Here is a 21,815-nt window from a genome sequence, read left to right as displayed (position 1 = left end):
CTAACAGTACATTTCATCCCCAAACAGAGCTGAACTAGAAAAACACGAGGAGCAAACCTACCCGCTGCACGTCATAATGAAGTCCGCGAATTGCAAAATTTGGGTCGTATTCATACTTTCTGATCTCCATGGGATACTAAGAAAAAAGAAAGAAACCAGTTTTAGCTAACAAGGTACAAATATTGATCGACTTAGACCTATGCAACTTATGACCATTTGACTTTACGACCACAATCGCTAGCCACGACAGCTCCGCGTCTGGCAGCGCAAGCGTTGCCCAGCTGGGCGTACGACAGTGAGGACCAGCTTCCGGCAGCACTACCATCTCCGCGTGCACCATTTCAACTGTTATCCCAGACTCGGTACAGCAATTTGTGTTTTGTGTCCTGGATATTTTTCATCAAACCCCTCCCAAGATGTCTACCAAGAGGAAATTGTCTTTGCAAATATTAAACCAGTTGTACTGGTAATGCAGTGTTTTACTTAAACCTGACGAATATAAAAATAAAAAACAAAATGGTGTAGAGATGATACAAATGGCATAAAATGAACAAAGAAAATTATGATATATAACAATAATGAAAGAAAATTATGATAAAATATGACTTAAAAATTTTTATAGGGGGACAAGATGGTGATGGAGTAGGCGGACGTACCAACTTCCACCTCCCAGAACCAAAGTGGATTACAACTTAATTTTAAGAACCATCATCTGGAAAAACCAACTTTGGACTAAACTAAGAGGACTCTTCAACCAAGGAACACTGAAGAAGCCACACTGAGACTGGTAGGAAAAGCGGAAACGCGGAGAGGGCTGCCCAGCTCCCCGGAGTGAACGGCAACTTGGAGAGACTCGCGTGGCAGGAAGTGAGTTTAGCAGAGAGGGGAGGGTCCTGAGCCCCAGGAACAAAGCCCCAGCCTGCATCACCAGAGCCTAGAAGAGGCGAATGGACAGTATTCAGCTGGAAACAAGTCAGGATACTGTTTGTGGGAAAGAGACTGATTTCTCAGACCCAGGTTTCTTCTTAAAGGGACTGCGCAGAAAACCTCTCTCACAACCACTCACCTGGGGCTCCAGGGGACAGGGAGAGAGGAGAGGACTGGAGCAGCAGGAAGAGAGTGTAATCTAGGAGGCACAGGGAGAAACACTTTGAGAGACAGCCACCCTAACCCCTGGAACGAGTCACTCCCCAAATCTGAAGTGAATATTTCTCCTGGAAAAAGCAATACCAGCAAAGGGACACCAGTCAAACAAGCTCTCCCACGGCACTCAGAGCAGAGTCGCTTAGAAGGAGGGAGCTTTCGGGACTACAGTAGTGAGTCTTAGGGTCTGAGCTGCAGCGCCCACACCCACACGGCTGAGGGCTCACTGGAGGGTGGGCGGCGGCAGGATGCGGAGGCGGGGTTCGGTCTGCAAGGGTGGAAGCCGGCTGGCCACCACTGAGGCCCAGGTGTGAGCTCGGTCTTGCCTGGCTGGGGAGGAGGGGACGTGCAAAAGTGGTCAAGCCCAGCTGCGGGCTGCCTGCAATCCAGCCTGCGGGGGAAGGGCAGGAGCCCTGGAAGGGGCAGAGACCCACCCTTGAGCAAGGGTGCAGGGGCAGAGCCTCGCCTCACCCCACCTGCCCGTGGAACCGAGGCTTGTGGTCTGACGTGGAAGCCGGCTCCTCCCACGGGGGTGGAGCAAAAGCCCAGAACAGACAGAGTCCCGCAACTGATTGCGGGCACGCAGCCCACCCCGGCCAGTGGAGCCAAGGCTTGCAGCTGTCCCAGGAGCCGGCTCCTCCTGCAGGGGTGGGGCGAAAGCCCAGAATCAGGCAGAGACCCATAGCTGGGCAAAGGTGCTCACCCCTGCCCTCAGGGCCAATGCTTGCAGCCAGGGTGCGGTACATACTACCATCCACGGGGGCAGGCGAAGGGGGAGGCCACCAAGGCTTGTACACCCGAGCACGTGATCACAGCCCCTCCCGTGAAGAAGAGGCAGAAACCACAGCAACAGCCCCAGTGGGCTGGCACCGGCAACGCCCATACCCGAATGCCCTAGGCAGCAGCAGCAGAGGGGGTAGTGGACCTGCAGACAAACCACACCTAGGGAACACAGAGGCCACACCCAGTGGACTCCAGTGACCAAAACCTTCTTTTATACAGACAAAATGAGAAGACAGAGAAATGCAACACAAATGAATCAAGAGAAATCCCCAGAAAAGGACCTGAATGAGTCAGATATAACCAAATTACCAGATGCAGAGTTTAAAATAATGATTGTTAGGATGTTCAAAGATCTTAGAACAACAATAGATGGTCATTATGAACACCTAAATAAAGAGATAGCAAATATAAAAATGGACATTGAAATAATAAAAAAGAATCAGTCAGAAATGACAAATACAATATCAGAAATGAAGAATACAATAGAAGGAATTAAAAGCAGGATGGATGAAGCTGAGAATCGAATCAGCGAGTTAAAGGACAAGATAAATGAAGGCACGGAAGCAGAGCAGAAAAAAGAAAAGAGACTCAAAAAGTCTGAGGAAACTCTAAGAGAGCTCTGTGACAACATGAAGAGAAATAACATCTGCATCATAGGGGTTCCTGAGGAAGAGAAAGAACAAGGGGTAGAGACTTTGTTCACACATATCATAGCTGAAAACTTCCCTCAATTAAGGCAGGAAAACGTCTCAGAAGTTTAAGAAGCACAGAGAACTCCATTAAAGAGAAACTCAAAGAAATCTATACCAAGACACATCATAATTAAAATACCAAAGCTAAGTGTTAAAGAAAATATTAAAAGCTGCTAGAGAAAAAAAGACTATCACCTACAAAGGAGCCCCCATAAGGATGACATCCGACTTCTCAACAGAAACACTTGAGGCCAGAAGGGAATGGCAACAAATATTCAAAGTAATGCAGAACAAGAGCCTAAAACCAAGACAAATTTATCCAGCAAGGCTATCATTTAAAATTGAAGGAGAAATAAAATGCTTTCCAGACAAAAAAAAAACAAAAACCTCAAGGAATTCACTACAACCAAACCAATGCTGCAAGAAATGCTAATGGACCTGTTGTAAACAAATCAAAGGGGAAAAAGAATATAGCAAAAGAGGAATACAGTTTTAAAGAATAAAATGGCAATAAACAACTACATATCAATAATAACCTTAAATGTAAATGGATTAAATGATCCGATCAAAAGACATAGGGTAGCTACGTGGATAAGAAAACAGGACCCATACATATACTGTCTATAAGAGACACACCTTAAAACAAAAGATGCACACAGACTGAAGAGAAAAGGATGGAAAAAAATATTTCATGCAAATGGAAATGAAAATAAAGCTGGGGTAGCAATACTTATATCAGACAAAATAGACTTGAAAACAAAGGCTATAGTAAGAGATAAAGAAGGTCACTACATAATGATAAAGGGAACAATCCAACAGGAAGATATAACCGTTATAAATATCTACGCACTTAATATAGGAGCACCTAAATATATAAAGCAGACTTTGATGTACTTAAAGGGCGAGATCAACAGCTATACTATAATAATAGGGGATTTCAATACCCCACTAACATCACTAGATAGATCCTCAAGAAAGAAAATTAACGAAGAAACAGCAGACTTAAAGGATACACTAGATCAACTCGATTTAATAGGTATCTTCAGAACCTTTTACCCTAAAGCAACAGAATATACATTCTTTTCAAGTGATCATGGTACATTCTCTAGGATAGACCACATGTTAGGGCACAAAAGTGGTCTCAACAAATTTAAGAAGATTGAAATCATATCGAGCAATTTTTCTGATCACAATGGCATGAAACTAGAAATCAACCACAACAGAAAAACTAAAAACTACTCAAACATTTGGAAACTAAATAGCATGTTATTAAATAATGAATGGGTTAACAATGAGATCAAAGAAGAAATTTTAAAATTCCTAGAAACGAACGATAATGAGCATACATCAACTCAAAATTTATGGGACACAGCAAAAGCAGTCCTGAGAGGGAAGTTCATAGCATTACAGGAATACCTTAAGAAGCTAGAAAAAGATCAAATAAACAACTTGACGCTGCATCTAAAAGAACTAGAAAAAGAACAGCAAGTAAAGCCCAGAGGTAGTAGAAGGAAGGAAATAATAAAGATCAGAGCAGAAATAAATGACATAGAGGCTAAAGAAACAATACAGAGGATCAATGAAACTAGGAGCTGGTTCTTTGAAAAGGTAACAAGATCTATGAACCTTTAACCAGACTCACCAAGAAAAAAAGAGAGAGGACTCAAATAAATAAAATTAGAAAGAGAGTGGAGAAATAACAACTGACACAACAAAAATACAAAATATTGTAAGAAAATACTATGAAGAACTATATGCCAAAAAACTAGACAACCTAGATAAAATGGACAAATTCCTTGAAACATATAATCTTCCAAAAATCAATCTGGAAGAATCAGAAAACCTAAACAGACCAATTACAACAAATGAGATTGAAACAGTTATCAAAAAACTCCCGGACCTGTCCAGTTGGCTCGTCGGCCTGGCATGCAGAACTCCTGGGTTCGATTCCCAGCCAGGGCACACAGGAGAAGCGCCCATCTGCTTCTCCAACCCCCCACCTCCTTCCACTCTGTTTCTCTCTTCCCCTCCCAAAGCCGAGGCTCCATTGGAGCAAAGATGGCCCAGGCGCTGAGGATGGCTCTGTGGCCTCTGCCTCAGGCGCTAGGATGGCTCTGGATGCAACAGAGCGACGTCCCAGATGGGCAGAGCATTGCCCCCTGGTGGGCATGCCAGGTGGATCCCGGTCGGGTGCATGCGGGAGTCTGTCTGACTGCCTCCCCGTTTCCAGCTTCGGAAAAAAGCAAAAAAAAAAAAAAGAACATATCAAAAAACTCCCAAAAAAGAAAAGTTCTGGGCTTTACAAGTGAATTCTACCAAATATTCAAGGAAGAACTAACTCCTATCCTTCTCAAGCTATTTCAAAAAATTCAAGAGGAAGGAAGACTTCCAAGCTCCTTTTATGAGGCCAGTATAATTCTGATTCCAAAACCAGACAAAGACAACACAAAGAAAGAAAATTATAGGCCAATATCCCTGATGAATTTAGATGCTAAAATCCTCAACAAAATATTAGCAAACTGAATTCAGCAATATATGAAAAAAATCATACACCATGATCAAGTGGGATTTATTCTTGGGAGGCAAGGATGGTACAATATTCACAAATCAATCAATGTAATTCATCACATAAACAAAAGGAGAAAAACCACATGATAATTTCAATAGATGCAGAAAAAGCATTTGATAAAATCCAGCACTCATTCATGATCAAAACTCTCAGCAAAGTGGGAATACAGGGAACATACCTCAATATGATAAAGGCCATCCATGACAAACCCACAGCCAACATACTTAATGGACAAAAATTAAAAGCAATCCCCTTAAGATCAGGAACAAGGCAGGAGTGCCCTCTTTCACCATTTTTATTCAACATAGTTCTGGAAGTCCTAGCCACAGCAATCAGACAAGAAGAAGAAATAAATGCATCCAAATTGGAAAAGAAGAAGTAAAACTATCATTATTTGCAGATGATACGATATTGTATATAGAATACCCTAAAGTCTCAGTCAAAAAACTACTGGACCTGATAAATGAATTCAGCAAGGTGGCAGGATATAAAATTAATACTCAGAAGTCAGAGGCATTTTTATACACTAACAATGAACTGTCAGAAAGAGAAATTAAGGAAGCAATCCCCTTCACCATTGCAACCAAAAAAATAAAGTACCTAGGAATAAATTTAACCAGGGACATTAAAGATTTGTACTCGGAAAATTATAAAACATTGATAAAAGAAATCAAGGAAGATACAAACAAGTGGAAGCATATACTGTGCTCATGGTTAGGAAGAATAAACATCATTATAAAATGTCTATATTACCCAAAGCAATTTATAAATTCAATGCAATACCAATGACAGGGGTCCCCAAATTTTTTACACAGGGGGCCAGTTCACTGTCCCTCAGACCATTGGAGGGCCAGACTATAAAAAAAACTATGAGCAAATCCCTATGCACACTGCACATATCTTATTTTAAAGTAAAAAACAAAACGGGAACAAATACAATATTTAAAATAAAGAACAAATAAATTTAAATCAACAAACTGACCAGTATTTCAGTGGGAACTATGGGCCTGCTTTTGGCTAATGGGATGGTCAATGTGCTCCTCTCACTGACCACCAATGAAAGAGGTGCCCCTTCCGGAAGTGCGGTGGGGGCCAGATAAATGGCCTCTGGGGGCCGCATGCGGCCCGCGGGGCCGTAGTTTGGGGACCCCTGACCAATGACTTACTTCAAAGATATAGAACACATATTTCAAAAATTTATATGGAACCAAAAGAGAACATGAATAGCCTCAGCAATCTTGAAAAGGAAGAATAAAGTGGGAGGTATCACACTTCCGGATATCAAGTTATACTACAAGGCCATTATACTCAAAACAGCCTGGTACTGGCATAAGAACTGGCATATAGATCAATGGAACAGAACTGAGAACCCAGAAATAAACCCACACCTTTATGGACAACTGATATTTGACAAAGGAGGTAAGAGCATACATTGGAGTAAAGACAGCCTCTTCAACAAATGGTGTTGGGAAAATTGGACAGCTACCTGCAAAAAAATGAAACTAGACCCCACCAACTTACACCATTCACAAAAATCAATTCAAAATGGATAAAAGACTTAAATGTAAGCCGTAAAACCATAAGCATCTTAGAAGAAAACATAGGCAGTAAAGTAAGCTCTCTGACATCTCTCGCAGCAATATATTTGCCGATTTATCTCCAAGGGCAAGTGAAATAAAAGACAGGATAAACAAATGGGACTATATCAAACTAAAAAGCTTTTGCACAGCTAAAGACAGTAAGAACAGAATAAAAAGACAAACTACACAATGGGAGAACATATTTGACAATACGTCTGATAAGGGGTTAATAACCAAAATTTATAAAGAACTTGTAAAACTCAATACCAGGAAAACAATCCAATCAAAAAATGTGCAAAAGAAATGAATAGACACTTCTCCAAAGAGGACATACAGATGGCCAATAGGCATATGAAATAATGCTCAACATCACTAATTATTAGAGAAATGAAAATTAAAACCACAATGAGATATCACCTCACACCAGTCAGAATGGCACTCATCAACAAAACACAGAATAAGTGCTGGCGAGGATGTGGAGAAAAGGGAACCCTCCTGCACTGCTGGTGGGAATGCAGACTGGTGCAGCCACTGTGGAAAACAGTATGGAGATTCCTCAAAAAATTAAAAATTAAACTGCCTTTTGACCCAGCTATCCAACTTTTAGGAATATACCTCAAGAACACCATAGGACTGTTTCAAAAGAAGAAATACACCCCCATGTTTATGGCATCATTGTTCACAATAGCGAAGATCTGGAAACAGCCAAAGTGTCCGTCAGTGGATGAGTGGATTAAAAAGCTTTGGTACATCTATACTATGGAATACTACTCAGCCATAAAAAATGATATCGGATCATTTACAACAACATGGATGGACCTTGATAACATTATACGGAATGAAATAAGTAAATCAGAAAAAAACTAAGAACTATATGAACCCATGCATAGATGAAACATAAAAATGAGACTCAGAGACATGGACAAGAATGTGATGGTAACAGGGAGTGGGGCGGAGGGGTGGGGAGGGGGCAAGGAAGGAGAGGGAGGGGGGAGGGGGAGGGGAAGGGCACAAAGAAAACCAGATAGAAGGTGTCAGAAGACAATTTGACTTTGGGTGAGGGGTATGCAGCATAATCAAAGGTCAAAATAATCTGGAGATGTTTTCTCGGAACATATATACCCTGATTTATCAATGTCACTGCATTAAAATTAATAAAAATAAGATTAAAAAAAAAAGCTTTGGTACATATATACTATGGAATACTACTCAGCCATAAGAAATGATGACATCGGATCATTTACAACAACATGGATGGACCTTGATAACATTATACTGAGTGAAATAAGTAAATCAGAAAAAACTAAGAACTATATGATTCCATACATAGATGGGACATAAAAATGAGACTCAGAGACATGGACAAGAATGTGATGGTTACGGGGGGCGGGGGGAGGAGAAGGAGGGTGGGGAGGGGAGGGGTACAAAGAAAACCAGATAGAAGGTGATAGAAGACAATTTGACTTTGGGTGAGGGGTATGCAACATAATCAAATGTCAAAATAATCTGGAGATGTTTTCTCTGAACATATGTACCCTGATTTATCAATGTCACCCTAATAAAATTAATAATAAAAAAAATAAAAGGTAAAAAATAAAAAGATTTTTATAACATCATTTCACAGTACTGTATATATAGCCTACTCAACTTATGACCAAATCGTGTTACAACCGGTCTGTAGGAACCAATCGTGGTCATAAGTCAAGCACTAGCTGTACGAGGTTCAAGTTGGTGTCCAGATTTGGTCCTTGTACAAAGGCCGAGGTGGTCGACACACTCTGGTGGAAGTTGGGGTCAGAAGGGACAAATCACACCCTGTCCCTCTGCTTCTGGACCTAGCACCCCCGCCCCCGCCCCCCTCCCACCCGGCCCCGGAGCCCTGGTCCAGCCCACTGCCTGTGTATCTCCCCTCAGCTTCTCTCATTGTCATGCCTGCCCCCCTCCTTCCGCCCCTGGACTCCCACTCCCTGAGACCCCAGATGCGATTCTGCTTCTACCTCCATTAATACACTGTCAGCCATGCTCTCCACTCAAACGGCACCTCCATATTGCAGCCCCCAGATGGACCCATTCCTCAGTTTCATGAAGAGACCCAAGTTGAAAAAGTTTCACAGGGACCCCTCTCATTACATTTCTGTAGCTGTCATTACTTTTCTTATCTGGACAGCAGACCACTGCTCACCCTCCATGGGCTGGGGGGACCCAGTACAGCACCCCCACACACACTCGGGCATGGAGGGGCCTTTCTCAACACATGGCTCCCAGTTACTGCTCCAACGCTGACTCGAATGTGCATGGCTTTGAGAGGCAGCGCACCTCCCCTGGTATTTCTCAGTTATTAAACCATTTCTCAAGCCAGGCAAAAATCCCAGCGCCCTCCTTATCTACTGCACCAGGCATCCCAGTACCTCCCTCCTCCCCAAGCCTAGATAGAACACCAGCTACCGGACTGACAGCACCCGTATACTGAGCACTACAGGCCCTGCCATGCCCATTTCACAGATGGGACATCAGAGGCACCAGAGGAAACAACCTGGCCTGGGCCACACAGCTGGGGCATGGTGGGTGGGAGGTCAGACTCTGACCTCTGCTCTCCCCACACCCTCTGCCCTCAGAGCACAGACCTGCAGGACAGAAAATCTAGTCCTATGTTCAGAGAGGCAGTGTCACCAGGATCTTCCAATCACGATGTAAACCGCTTAAGTAAACAGGTAATAATCAAGATGCGCAGAAAACCTCTCTGCAAGGCCGCCCTGCTGATTTTCGATGGCCAAAGTCACATTAGCATGAGAACATTTCCTGGTACCACCAGGCTGAACAGGCGGCAAGCTTTTAATTCAAGCTGCACAAAGCACTGACTCAAATGTCACATTTCGGCTCATTTATCTAACAGCTGCCATGCGTTCCAAGAAATCACTAAATGATATTTCTCCTCATGAGTGTTCCCAAGAATTCAGAACACTGTACATAGTTCATATACAAACACACACACCCAGAACCCAACGCACACCACGGCCCTGCTTAATTAGCAAAGTGAGGCCACAGGACTCCACACCACTGCAGTCTCCTTTTAACTGTGGAGTGACAAATAAGGGAGAGGACAGGAGGGAGGTATTTAACATGCTACCAAGAGAGGGGCTTTCACGGAGCCACATGCCACACTGTTCCAGACGCTTTCTGCGGCCATTTATGTCATTCACTCCCCCAGCATGAAGAACACCTCGTGTCTGGCTTCCCGCTGAATAATCTGATGGGTAGAGTCAAGGAGACTGCCCTGGCTCACAAATGTAAACAAAGGTCAGGCCAGTACTCGAACCCAGGCCCAAGCCTACCACCCCACAATCAATTCTGAACCCACCCTGAGCCACATACTAGACGCTCATCGCCTCCCGGGACAGCAGTGCCAGCCGACTCAGAGGGCAAAATGAGTCTGCTCAGAGGACTCACGGTGATGAGGGGGTGCTGACTATTTTAGCTGAGACGTGCGTAAGAGAGCACGTATACTCGGTACACGGAATGCTCAAAAAAGTCTGGCAACTCCTTCCTGGAACAAGGCTTATCTGGGCTCCTTCTGTCACTCCCTTACTGGGCTTATCTGTCACTCCAGCTAGCTGTTTCTTGGGGAGCCACTCCTGATAGATACACAATGGTTTTCAAATGGTCCAGAGCATAGGAGGTGGCCAGGAGAATGGACAGAAGCAGCTGAAGAGCCTCCTCAGGACACTGGGGACATCCTCTGATGAAAAGTACAGGCCACAGGGCTGAGGGACCAGGTGTTAAATTCCAGTCCTACCATGTTCTATCTAGCTGGGTGACCTCAGGCAAGGTCATCTATCTGTCTCTCTGAGCTTAGATTTTCCCATCTCTAAGGTAAGGGTAACAAGAGTCCTACCCTCCGTGAAAACAGGACTCAGTCACACATCGCCTATGTGCAGTCAGGGCAGTCTCCGGCACACAGTAGGAGCTCAAGAAAACAAGCCGCTTTACTGGACGGGGAGTGGGGAGCCCTGGGCTTCTAGGTCCCGCCCCTGGCCTCAGCCACATGCTGGAGGACTTTCAGTGAGTCACTTAACCCTTCCAGGCCTCTTCCTTTGTATGGAAAATGAACCAGTGGATCTGGGTGACTTTTGTGCTCCACTCCTGCCCCTAAACTGTCATTCTCCATACAAGCAGCCAAGCTGCAAATGTCCCCATGATGGGCCCTTTCCAACACACACACACACGCACACACGCACACATGCACAGGCATCTCTAGAAATAACCAGTCACAGTAAGATCTGGGTGGGGAAGTCAAAGCTGCTCACATCGTCCAAGAGGAGGTCACACTTATCTCCACTGGCCTATGGCTAGATTTTTCTGGAAACTTTCCACCATTCTGAAAAACATGATGTGTCCAGAAGATTACTGGTATCCCCCAAAACAGGAAGAAATTTAGACAATAAAACACTTTCACTTGGTATTTTTTATTTTAAAATCTTCTTAGGTGGGCCCAGTCTGGTCTCCCTCAGCACCTGGATTTGTTCCAATTCTGAATGCAGTCTGGGCAGGCCGGTGTGTGCCAACCAAGAAAAATCAAGGTTTCCCCTGAAAGTGCTACAGAAATGTCCCTTACAGCTTCGATGAAAGCTAAGACTAAAACACTACGAAGAACCCAGCAGTCCTTGTGTGTGCCATTCCAACACACCTACGGCTTGACCATGTGCTTCTTCCCAGCTAATTACAGCGCTCTGGCCACAGCTAGTGACCTCGGGGTAAAAACACTGCCCGTGAGCTCTTGACGTCCAGATGCCTATAAATATATCCATTTTTCAGAAGTCTCAGTTTGCTATTTAAAGGAGCCTAAATAATGAGCCTAATTATAGGCAGGGCAGAAGGGCATAAAAGCAAAGCTCTCTGAAATCTACATGGAACAGGCAGTGAGGGCAAATGACTGCATCATAAGAGCAGTTCCACACCAAGCACAATACACTCACTTAACTGTGCAATTCAGCAAAAACGTCAAGTATTTTACTAAGCACATACATTGTGCCAGGGCCTGGGAATAGGGCCATGAACACAACTGACCCAGTCTCTGCCCCTAAGAAGTTTACAAATAAACAAACATACAATACCATGCCTAGTGGTGACGAGTACTGCAAAGAAAATACAATCCACCTGACCAGGCAGTGGCGCAGTGGATAGAGCATCGGACTGGGACGCAGAGGACCCAGGTTCAAAGCCCCAAGGTCACCAGCTTGATTGAGCACAGGCTCACCAGCTTGAGCAAGGGGTCGCTGACTTGATCATGAGACCACAGACATGACCTCATGGTCACTGGCTTGAAGCCCAAAGGTCACTGGCTTAAAGCCCAAGGTTGCTGGCTTGAGCAAGGGATCACTCACTCTGCTGTAGCCCCTTGGTCAAGGCACATATAAGAAAGCAATCAATGAACAACTAAGGTGCCACAACAAAGAATTGATGCTTCTCATCTCTCTCCCTTCCTGTCTGTTCCTGTCTGTGTCTCTGAAAAAAAAAAGCAATCCAAGGGCTTAGAACTCTGAAAAAACTATATAAGAAGCAAGGGCTTGGGCTGCCTGGGGCCAGGACGGACATTCTGAAGCAGAGGAGATATTTGTGCAAAGTCCCAAAGGCAGAAAGGTGTCTGGGAGTTGAAGGAGCAGCAAGCAGGCTGGTATGGCTGGAGCAGAGTGACGGCAGCTGGGAGGAGAGGCTGATGAGGAAGGAGGGACCTGGAGGCTTCTCTGTCATTCCAAGTGTGACGTGGAGGCTCGAGGGGGGCTGAGCCCAGGAGTGGCATGATTAATATTTAAAGGTTCACTCTTGCTGCAGCACAGATAGCAGACAAAGGAGCCAGAACAGAGAAGCAGTTGCCCTGGCCTATTGGCTCAGTGGCAGAGCATCAGCACAGCATATGAATATTCCAGGTACGATCCCCAGTCAGGGCACACAGGAGAAGCGCCCATCTGCTTCTCCACCCCTCCTCGTCCACTGCTCTCTCTTCTCCTCCCACAGCCATGGCTCAATTGATTCGAGCATCAGGCCTCAGGTGCTAAAAATAGCTTGGTTGTGAGGATGGCCCCAGATGGGGGCTGCCAAGTGAATCCTGGTCGGGGTGCATGTGGGAGTCTGTCTATTTCCCTTCCTCTCACTTGGAAAAAGAAAAAGAAAAAAAAAGAACAGAGAAGCAGGGAGACCCATTAGGAGGCTACAGCACTGGCGGGTGGGAGGTGATGGTGATGGGCCCGGGGGCTGTGAGAAGTGGATGCAGACAGGACACATGCTGAATGAATATCTTCTGAATGAGTGACATGAGAGCTCACTGCTGCCCTGGCCGGTTGGCTCAGTGGTAGAGTGTTGGCCTGGCATGCAGGAGTCTGGGTTCGATTCCCGGCCAGGGCACACAGAAGCACCCATCTGCTTCTCCACCCCTCCCCCTCTCCTTCCTCTCTGTCTCTCTCTTCCCCTCCTGCAGCCGAGGCTCCATTGGAGCAAAGTTTGCCCGGACGCTGGGGATGGCTCTGTGGCCTCTGCCTCAGGTGCTGGAATGGCTCTGGTTGCTGCAGAGCGATGCCCCAAGATGGGCAGAGCATCGCCCCCTGGTGGGCATGCCGGGTGGATCCCGGTCAGGCGCATGCGGGAGTCTGTCTGACTGCCTCCCCGTTTCCAGCTTCAGAAAAATACAAAAAAAAAAAAAGAAAGAAAGCTCACTGGTGCTCAGAGCGACATCCTCCCAAAGAGTACAGCATGGGAAGGCGAGAAAGGGAAACTTGACAGTGGAGAGACAGGATAAACTTGAACTCTGCCAGACAGTCAAGGCCAACAGCACAGGTAAGCCACGTTGAGGTATGTACCCTGGACAAGAGGTGACAACAACTGCACTTTACCTCTGTGGTGGCCCTCCCCCAAACCCATGCCCCCAGTCTAACCATACAAAAAACATCTGACAAATCCCAAGAGCAGGGCACCCTAAAAAATACCTAACCATCAAACTGTCAAAGTCAAAAACAAGAAAAGTCTGGAAAACTGCCAAACCCAATAGGAGCCAGAGGAGCCATGACAACTAAATGCAGTGTGGTGTCCTGGATGGGATCTGGGACCAGGGAAAGCATATTAAGTAAAAACTAAGGAAGTCTGAATCAAGTACAGACTTCAGTTAACAATAATTGATCAACACTGGGCCTTTAGCTGTGATAAATGTACCATGGTACTGTAACATTCACATTAGGAGAAACCAGGTGTGAGGTCTATAGAGAGGAGCTCTCTGAATTACTTTCACAACTTTTCCGTAAACCTAAAGCTCTTCTAAAATTAAAAGATTAATTTAGCCTGACCAGGTGGTGGCACAGTGGATAGAGCGCTGGACTGGGACACAGAGGACCCAGGTCGAGCCCTGAGGTCGCCAGCTTGAGCGCGGGCTCATCTGGCTTGAGCGCAGGCTCCCCAGCTTGCACAGGGTTGCTGGCTTGAGCAAGGGGTCACTTGCTCTGTTGTAACTAAACCCCTGGCCAAGGCACATATGAGAAAGCAAGCAAATGAACAACTAAGGTGCTACAACAAAAGAATTAATGCTTCTCATTTCTCTCAGTTCCTGAAGGCTTCTCTGTCATTCCATCTGTCCCTATCTGTCCCTCTCTCACAAAAAAATAAAAATAAATAAAAAATAATAAAATTAAAAGATTAACTTAAAAGAGGGAGAGAGAGTGGATCCGCAGCATTTGCTGAGAGGTCAGATGTGGTAGACAGGAGAGTGTCAGGGGTCGTGGCACGTTAGACTTTCGATTGAAAATCCATATGAACATCGGTGTCATCTGATGACTAGAAATGCTGATGGGGGCCCTGGCCAGTTGGCTCAACCGTAGAGTATGGGCCCAGCATGTGGATGTCCTGAATTCGATTCCTGGTCAGGGCACACAGGAAAAGCAATGATCAGCTTCTCCACTCCCCTCATCCTTTTTCTCTCTCCCTTCCCTTCCTGCAGCCATGGCTCAAATGGTTTGAGCAAGTTGACCCAGGCACTGAGGATGGCTCCATTGCATCACCTCAGGCACTAAAATAGCTCGGTTGCCGAGCAATAGAGCAACACCCCAGATGTGCAGAGCATCGCCAGGTGGATCCCAGTCGGGGCATGTGCGGGAGTCTGTCTCTCTGACTCCCTACCTCTTACTTAAGAAAAGAAAAGAAAAGAGAAGAGAAGAGAAGAGAAGAGAAGAGAAGAGAAGAGAAGAGAAGAGAAGAGAAGAGAAGAGAAGAGAAGAGAAGAGAAGAGAAAGAATAAGAAACACTCCTGGGGTGTGCATTTAGGAAATGAAATCAAGAGCTCTTCTAAACACTCCCTTTCAATTATTCAGTGGACTTATAAAATGAAGGTACAGACACAATTATTACTGAGGAATTTCTATTTCTATTTTTGTAAAAACTTGTTTTTTGTTAAAAATAAAGAAAAAAAAAGCGTAATTAAGGAGCTGAAACATTTACATTCACTTTTTGGGAAGATGCTAAACTGCCCACTTACTCTTCTGTGACTGAGCTTCTCAAAAGCAAACGTCAACCCTACACATGCGTGTAAGTCTTTGGCAGGAAAAACGGCACCAAAGTCAACGCTTCCAAATGCATCTTAGAAGAGTTATTTTCAAATCCAAAGCAACAGAAATATCTGCATAAGCATAACTGACTCTATTAATATGCCTGATACAATTAGGGTTATGACAGATTTCTTTCATCAAGCAACACATACACCTAAAGGGAATGAAATTTCAATGATCTTAAATCTAGAAGCTTTTCTAATCATAATCACTGTAACCTTTTCCTCCCATCTATTTCACCTCCCTTGTCCCCCAAATTTCATAAATTTTTATCTCCCTAATTTTTCATCTTCGTAAGTATTTTATTTCCATATGAACAATAACCCCACAGAGTAGAAATGACAGGTGTTATTTAACCCCACAAGGAAGAACATGGAATAAAGGAGAGAGCATGTGCACCTTGGAAATGGACTGATCTAAGCTCAAATCCTGGTTCTGCCTCCCACTGGTCCCACAACCTTGGAACTACTGGCTTTAACTCCATAAGCCTCGGTTTCCTCAACAGAAAAACAGAGACAATATCTATGTATTTGCAGGGTTGTCATGCAGATGAGAAATGAAAGCCAGGATTGAAACCCCCGCAGTCAGATTTTAGAACCTGTGTGCTTTCGGTACCTTGCAGATAAACAACAGACAGAGCTGTTACAAATGACCTTAGTTTCAGAAGTGACATCAGAGTCACAGAAGATGGCCTGGGATGAGAATGCCAACACCCACACCACAGCCTTTCAGCTCAGCCTCCCAGTGGGGAGCTGGAGAGGCAGTGTAGGCTGACAGAGGGGAGAGCAAGGCCAGGCCCACCTGGCTCTTCTCCTGCTTCCGTCCTCACAGGCAGGGGAGAGGCCGTGAGTTAGACACAAGAGAGTCTCTCCAACAAATGGAGAAATGGTGCTGGATGGCAAGTGGCTAGACGGGCTGAGGTCTGGCAAGGTGGCCATAACTAAAGAAAGATGACCAATGGTTTAGTGACAGAGGTCAATTATCTTTGGCCAATACCATTTCTGCATTTTGAATATGAACAAAATGAGTTGCTTATTAAATCCACTGATAACCAAAAGCTAAAGGGAATATACTGCAAATGGTGAGGATACAAAACTAATGGAAATTTTTGGCAGTATTAATAAAAGTATGACGTCCAGACCAGGGAGGAGATGGTCTCCTTCTACTCCCCACCAGTCAGGCCCACCCATAGTAACATCTCCAGTTCAGGGCCTCTCATGAGAGGAACAAACCAGAGCACACACAAAGGAGGGTGCCAAGGTGATCAAAGGAGCCCACATGAGAATGGCTGGAAGAACTAAGAACGACTGGCCCAGGAAAAGAGAAGCCCTGGAGAGCACAGTGGCTGCACAACACCCAACTACTTATTACTCCAACAGTCAAGTCTTAGGCTTCTAAGCTACTCACAGCCACCCCTCCGCTCCCCCAGCCCACCTTTGTTAACAAACTCCTTCCAGACTCCACTGAAATATCACTATCTTTGATGTTTTCCCAATTCCCTCGGGCAGAGAAAGTTGTTCCAACCATCCTCCATACATCTCCCCCATTATATGTCTGCAGAGGCCTCCACCATGTGGCTTCATAACTCATCCACCTGCACGGCTGACCCCACCAGACTGCTGGGTCTCCAAGGGCAGTGCTGGGTCCTTCTCATCCCTATCCTCCCTGCTTGTTACAGGGCGTGGGACAGAGGAGCCACTTAGCCGAGGGATAAAGACTGTGTGAAGGAATGAAGGAAGAAAAGAGATGGATGGAGAAAGCTCTCTGAAGGCAGAATTTTTAACTCCTGGAAGAATCTCCCCCAAATCAGAGCCCCCTCCCAGAGTAACAAGATGGAGGTTTGAGCAGTACTTCTCGGGATGCCGTGGGGGTTCCCCAAGCTCACAGTCCAGATGACCCCCAAGAATACTTCTCATCCCGGCTCCTAAAAGGTGTACTCAAACCAGACTACAGAAGAACATCCTAGGCTTTGAGTGTTTCTTTTCTCCTTCTTTATTCTAAGATCTCAACAAAACCATCAGAGGACATTCAAATCTTCTTTATAAAAGAACACAATTCCAATCAGTGATGAGAGTAAAACATTGTATAGAACAAGCCCTGACATTATTTTTCTTTTTTGTAATACAAGTGCCTGACTTAAAGTTTGATTTCGGAGGCATCCCCTGCAAATCCCGAATAGAGATGCTGCCAGCCGCAGGCCTAGATAAAGAGCCAGGCCGCCTCCCCCACAGTACTGCCTTTGTTTCAGAGATTGTGGCTGATTTCAATAAATGGCCATTTGGGCTACTTGTTTTCTCTTCCTGTGCTTTAAATTCTGGCTCATATGTTCTAAATTCACCAATAAAGAGTGAGCCCAGGCTCTGGCTGGCTTGCTCAGCAGTAGAGCATCAGTCCAGCATGTGGAAGTCCCAGGTTTGATTCCCAGCCAGGGCACACAGAAAAAGCACCCATCTGTTTCTCCACCCCTCCCCCTCTCCTTTCTCTCTTTCTCTCTCTTCCTCTCCTGCAGCCAAGGTCCCATTGAAGCAAAGTTGGTCTGGGCACTAAAGATGGCTCCATGGCCTCCACTTCAGGTGCTAAAATAGCTCTTTTGCCAAGCAATGGAGCAGCAGCCCAGACTGGCAGAGCATCACCCAGCAGGGGGCTTGCCAGGTGGATCCCAGTTGGGGTGCATGTAGGAGTCTGTCTCTGCCTCCCTGTCTCTCAATTAAAAAAAAATGAACCCAAACACTGTAGGTCCCCCACCGTCAACCCTAATAAAAGCAGAACCCCAGGCCCAGGCACACATGCTCTCTCTACCCTCCACCTTGCTGTGTGGCCCCAGATACACAGTGTAATTTCCAGATCTTATAAAGAATAAGCCTGTATCTTTTAGACATTTTCTGATGGTTACTGCAAAAGGGTGTCTTGCAATCATAATAAGAACCACACAGGCTGGTCTAGCCACAACACTGGTTATTATAAACTGAAACCAGTACAACACACAGTGCCTATCATTTGAAGAATTCCTTCTAACCAGAACTCAACAGACTGCCATTTCCTCAGACTTTGGGAGAAGCTATGTCACTGCTCTGCAAGACATTCACAGTATGAACGTCTGCAAGTGAATCTCTGCTAATAGGCACATAGGCATAAAAAAAACAGTCTTTTGGATACCAAGTTTCAGTTACGCAAGATGGTAAGTTCCAAAGCTCTATTACACAGCACGATACCTATAGCCAATATTGTACTATACACCTAAAAATTGCTAAGAGGGTAGATTTCATGTGAAGTGTTCTAGCACACACCCAAATAACAATTAATAATAATAATAATAATAATAATAAAGGGGCAGGAGGAAACTTTGGGAGGTGGTGGACAGTTTATGGCCTTAACGGGGGTGATGGTTTCACAGGTGTATATTTTATCCCCAAACTTATGGAAATGCTTACATTAAATATGTACAGCTTTTTACCTGTCAATCATACCTCAATAAAGTAATTAATTAATGAAATTATCTTTCAGATCAGGGTCATGTGGAATGGAACAAAACATACTCATTCATTCAGCCACAGTTTCCTAAATGCCATCATCGCTGTGTCAGGCATGAGGCCAGGTCAGCTCATGGCTGTTCTTCAATGTCTACGTGACAAGGAAGGGAGACTGAAATGTCCCTGCACTCTTACCCGGTGTTCATTAATGAGAAGGTCCCGAGCAGCACTGAATATCAGTGTGTGGAGGTGCTTTGAATAGAACACCAAGGTGTAGTCGTAATCAAAGCCATAGATCTCAATGTCTGACAGGCTCATCTCGTTGTTTGAGAAAATGGCATCCGGATTCAGCAAGTTGCTCATAATTGAAGGAACCAATTCTAGAAGGAAAAGAAACACATTACACCACATTATTAATAAGGGTTCATATGATTTCCAAATAAATTGAGCAAACAAAAGTGCGAGAGTGATCTGCTTTGCTTTGGAAACATTAGGCCGAGTTAAAGAAGCCAGTCGCAAAGGACCACATGTGTGTAATTCCACTTACTTGAAATGTCGAGAATAGGCGAACCCACAGACAGAAATAAGAGCAGTGGTTGCCTAGGATTGTAGGGTAGGGAGAAACAGAGAGATCGGTAATGAGTACAGAACTTCTTTTCGGGGTGATGAAAATGTTCTAAAATTGATTATGGAGATAGTTGAAGAATTGTGGTGAATACACTAGAAACCTGAATGGGATACTTCAAGTGGATGGATTTATGGTATGTAAATAATATCTTACTAAACCTTAATTAAAAAAGAATATTAGCTTCAAATCATAAAGAGATGTTTTGTTTATAAAATAATGCAGGTCAGTTACAGAATTTAGAAGATAAACAGATAATTAAATTTAAATATCATAAATCTTGTCATCACCCATAAAAAAAAAAACCTATTACCACTTTGTGTATTAGCTGCCAATATTGGTTCTCGGTATTTATTTCACACAGCTGACTTTATTTACACTGTGTATACACTAAATTTAATTTTATATCATGACTGTATTTCTCCTATATTAGACTTTCTGAGACTATAACTTTAAATCATGACATAAGATTTGGGTTATACTATGCCAAATCAACCTATTACTCTATTAGGTTATTTTCCCTATGTTAAAAAATAACACTGCAATAAGTATTTCACAGGTTAATTTTTCCTTCACATTACTTCCTTCAGATGGTTTATCAGAAGTGTGATTAATTCCCAGTGTCCCCTGGATCTAATAATAGTTTAGCGTTTCTTTTTTGAGCAATTCTGCTTGCTTAAAGTTAAGTTACTCTTTATTGGAGCTCTTCCAAAAACTCATTTACCTTAAAGTTTCAGTGAGTCCAATAGATCTTTTTAAAAAAATCTAAGCTGCAATACGGAATGTTAGTGATCTTATTTTTCCAACATCTTGAAACATTTTGCTATTTTATCACTGCATAAGTTTTTTCGTCATTACCCATGGATTATCCCCACCTATGATTTTTTAAAATGACTAAATTAAGAAAGGAGAATGAGAGGTGATCGTTTGAGATGGGACAATAATGAGAGAAATAAATCCTCACTACAACATCATTCTTGGTTTCCTCACTGCACTGCCCAAAGTATTACATCACTTTCAAGAAGGATGGGCAAAAGTAAGGTAATAATAATAAATACAATAATTAATAAATAAATAATAATACAAGAATAAGCTCTGTTTCATGTACTCAGAACTATATCCCTACTTTGGCCCACCCCCGTATTTCTAAAAGACAAAAAGGAGATCTGATCATCTCATCAGTTCTCACAGGCAGTCATTGAACAGGAAGAACATCATATGACATTTTGTGACAGGAACACAAACCATGTTATTTTGCTACAAGGATATGTAATGGCATTCCTTCAACTTTTACTATGTTTGGGCACCAGAATTTACTTGAAACAGCTGATGAGCAAGTAAACAAATGCTGAAGGCAGGTGACTTTCTGAAGGTACAAAACAACCAGCCTCATGCACACAAAAACAACAGTCCATCTTACTACTAAATGGAACTGTATTTTATTATTCTTGACATTACTAAGGACAACCTCCCGGGTCCACTATAGAAGCTAGTACTGATTCTTACCACGCACTACATGCTGTCATAAGCACTTTATGTTACCTCATTTAATCCTTACAACAACCTTATGAGGCAAATACTCTATTATCCCATTTTATATGTGAGGACCCTAGAGTCACACAGAAATTATATTGAATGTTATCTGCTGAAGGACACACACTCATGCCAGGGCAGAGCTGGGCTCGGAACCCAGGAAGTCAAGCTCCAGAATACACACTCTTGGCTCCCCTCCCCAGGATTATGGGAATCAACAAGCGTCAGAGAACGGTGTGTTCTCTTCCAAAAATAAAATGGATTCAACCCTGCAAAATTTCAGTGTCTTAAGAGTCCACGATGCTCCCCCTTTCCCCCTCTGCTCACTTCTTTCTGACTTGAATGGCCCCTGTTATCCACTTGCATTCTCAGGACCACCTGAAATACTCAGAAGGTACTAACCTAGCAGGCTGACAGCGCCAATCAGGGGACAGTCCCAAGAGCAATTCTGAGCATTTCAGAAAACCCCTTATAGTTTCAGGGCTTGCATCCCTTGAAAACCTAACAGAAGCTATAGACTCCTCTCCCCACAAAAAGTAGAGACTTTGCAGAAAATTTCAGGGAGACTGACCCCTGAACCCTAATCATGGTCTCCAATTCAGTTGCCACGTTACACTATAATCGTCCCTCACCATATCATGGTTCACTTTTCGCGGTCTCACTGTATCATGGATTTTTAAACTGTATGTATCTAATTTTGTATTGTAGAGTTTTTCGCTATATCACGGGATTTTGCAGTATATAGGTATTTTTATATATTTATTATTTTAATTATTTTTGCGGTAAAATAAGCATTTTCTAGCCTAAAAAATTGAAAACAATATAAAAATATTAATTA

The 21,815-nt window shown here is 43.9% G+C and overlaps 1 protein-coding gene across 2 annotated transcripts in view; it reads right to left on the bottom strand.

Annotated features, from left to right (window-relative positions):
• NT5DC3 (5'-nucleotidase domain containing 3) overlaps positions 1-21,815 on the bottom strand; it is a 63,568-nt gene that overhangs the window by 28,932 nt on the left and 12,821 nt on the right. For both annotated transcript variants that reach the window (XR_010747827.1, XM_066356433.1), the window contains exons 2-3: positions 19,015-19,199; positions 62-136 (exon numbers count right to left, since the gene is read on the bottom strand). Coding sequence is in view for 1 of the 2 variants with exons in the window: in XM_066356433.1 (XP_066212530.1) it covers positions 62-136; positions 19,015-19,199 (260 nt within the window). In the remaining variant the exon portion in view is untranslated. The remainder of the gene's footprint in view (positions 1-61; positions 137-19,014; positions 19,200-21,815) is intronic.

This window comes from Saccopteryx leptura, chromosome 1, assembly GCF_036850995.1.
Source record: "Saccopteryx leptura isolate mSacLep1 chromosome 1, mSacLep1_pri_phased_curated, whole genome shotgun sequence".
Taxonomy (NCBI): Eukaryota; Metazoa; Chordata; class Mammalia; order Chiroptera; family Emballonuridae; genus Saccopteryx; species Saccopteryx leptura.
The sequence above is the reverse complement of the archived record's forward strand: the minus strand, read 5'-3'. Positions and strand labels throughout refer to the sequence as shown.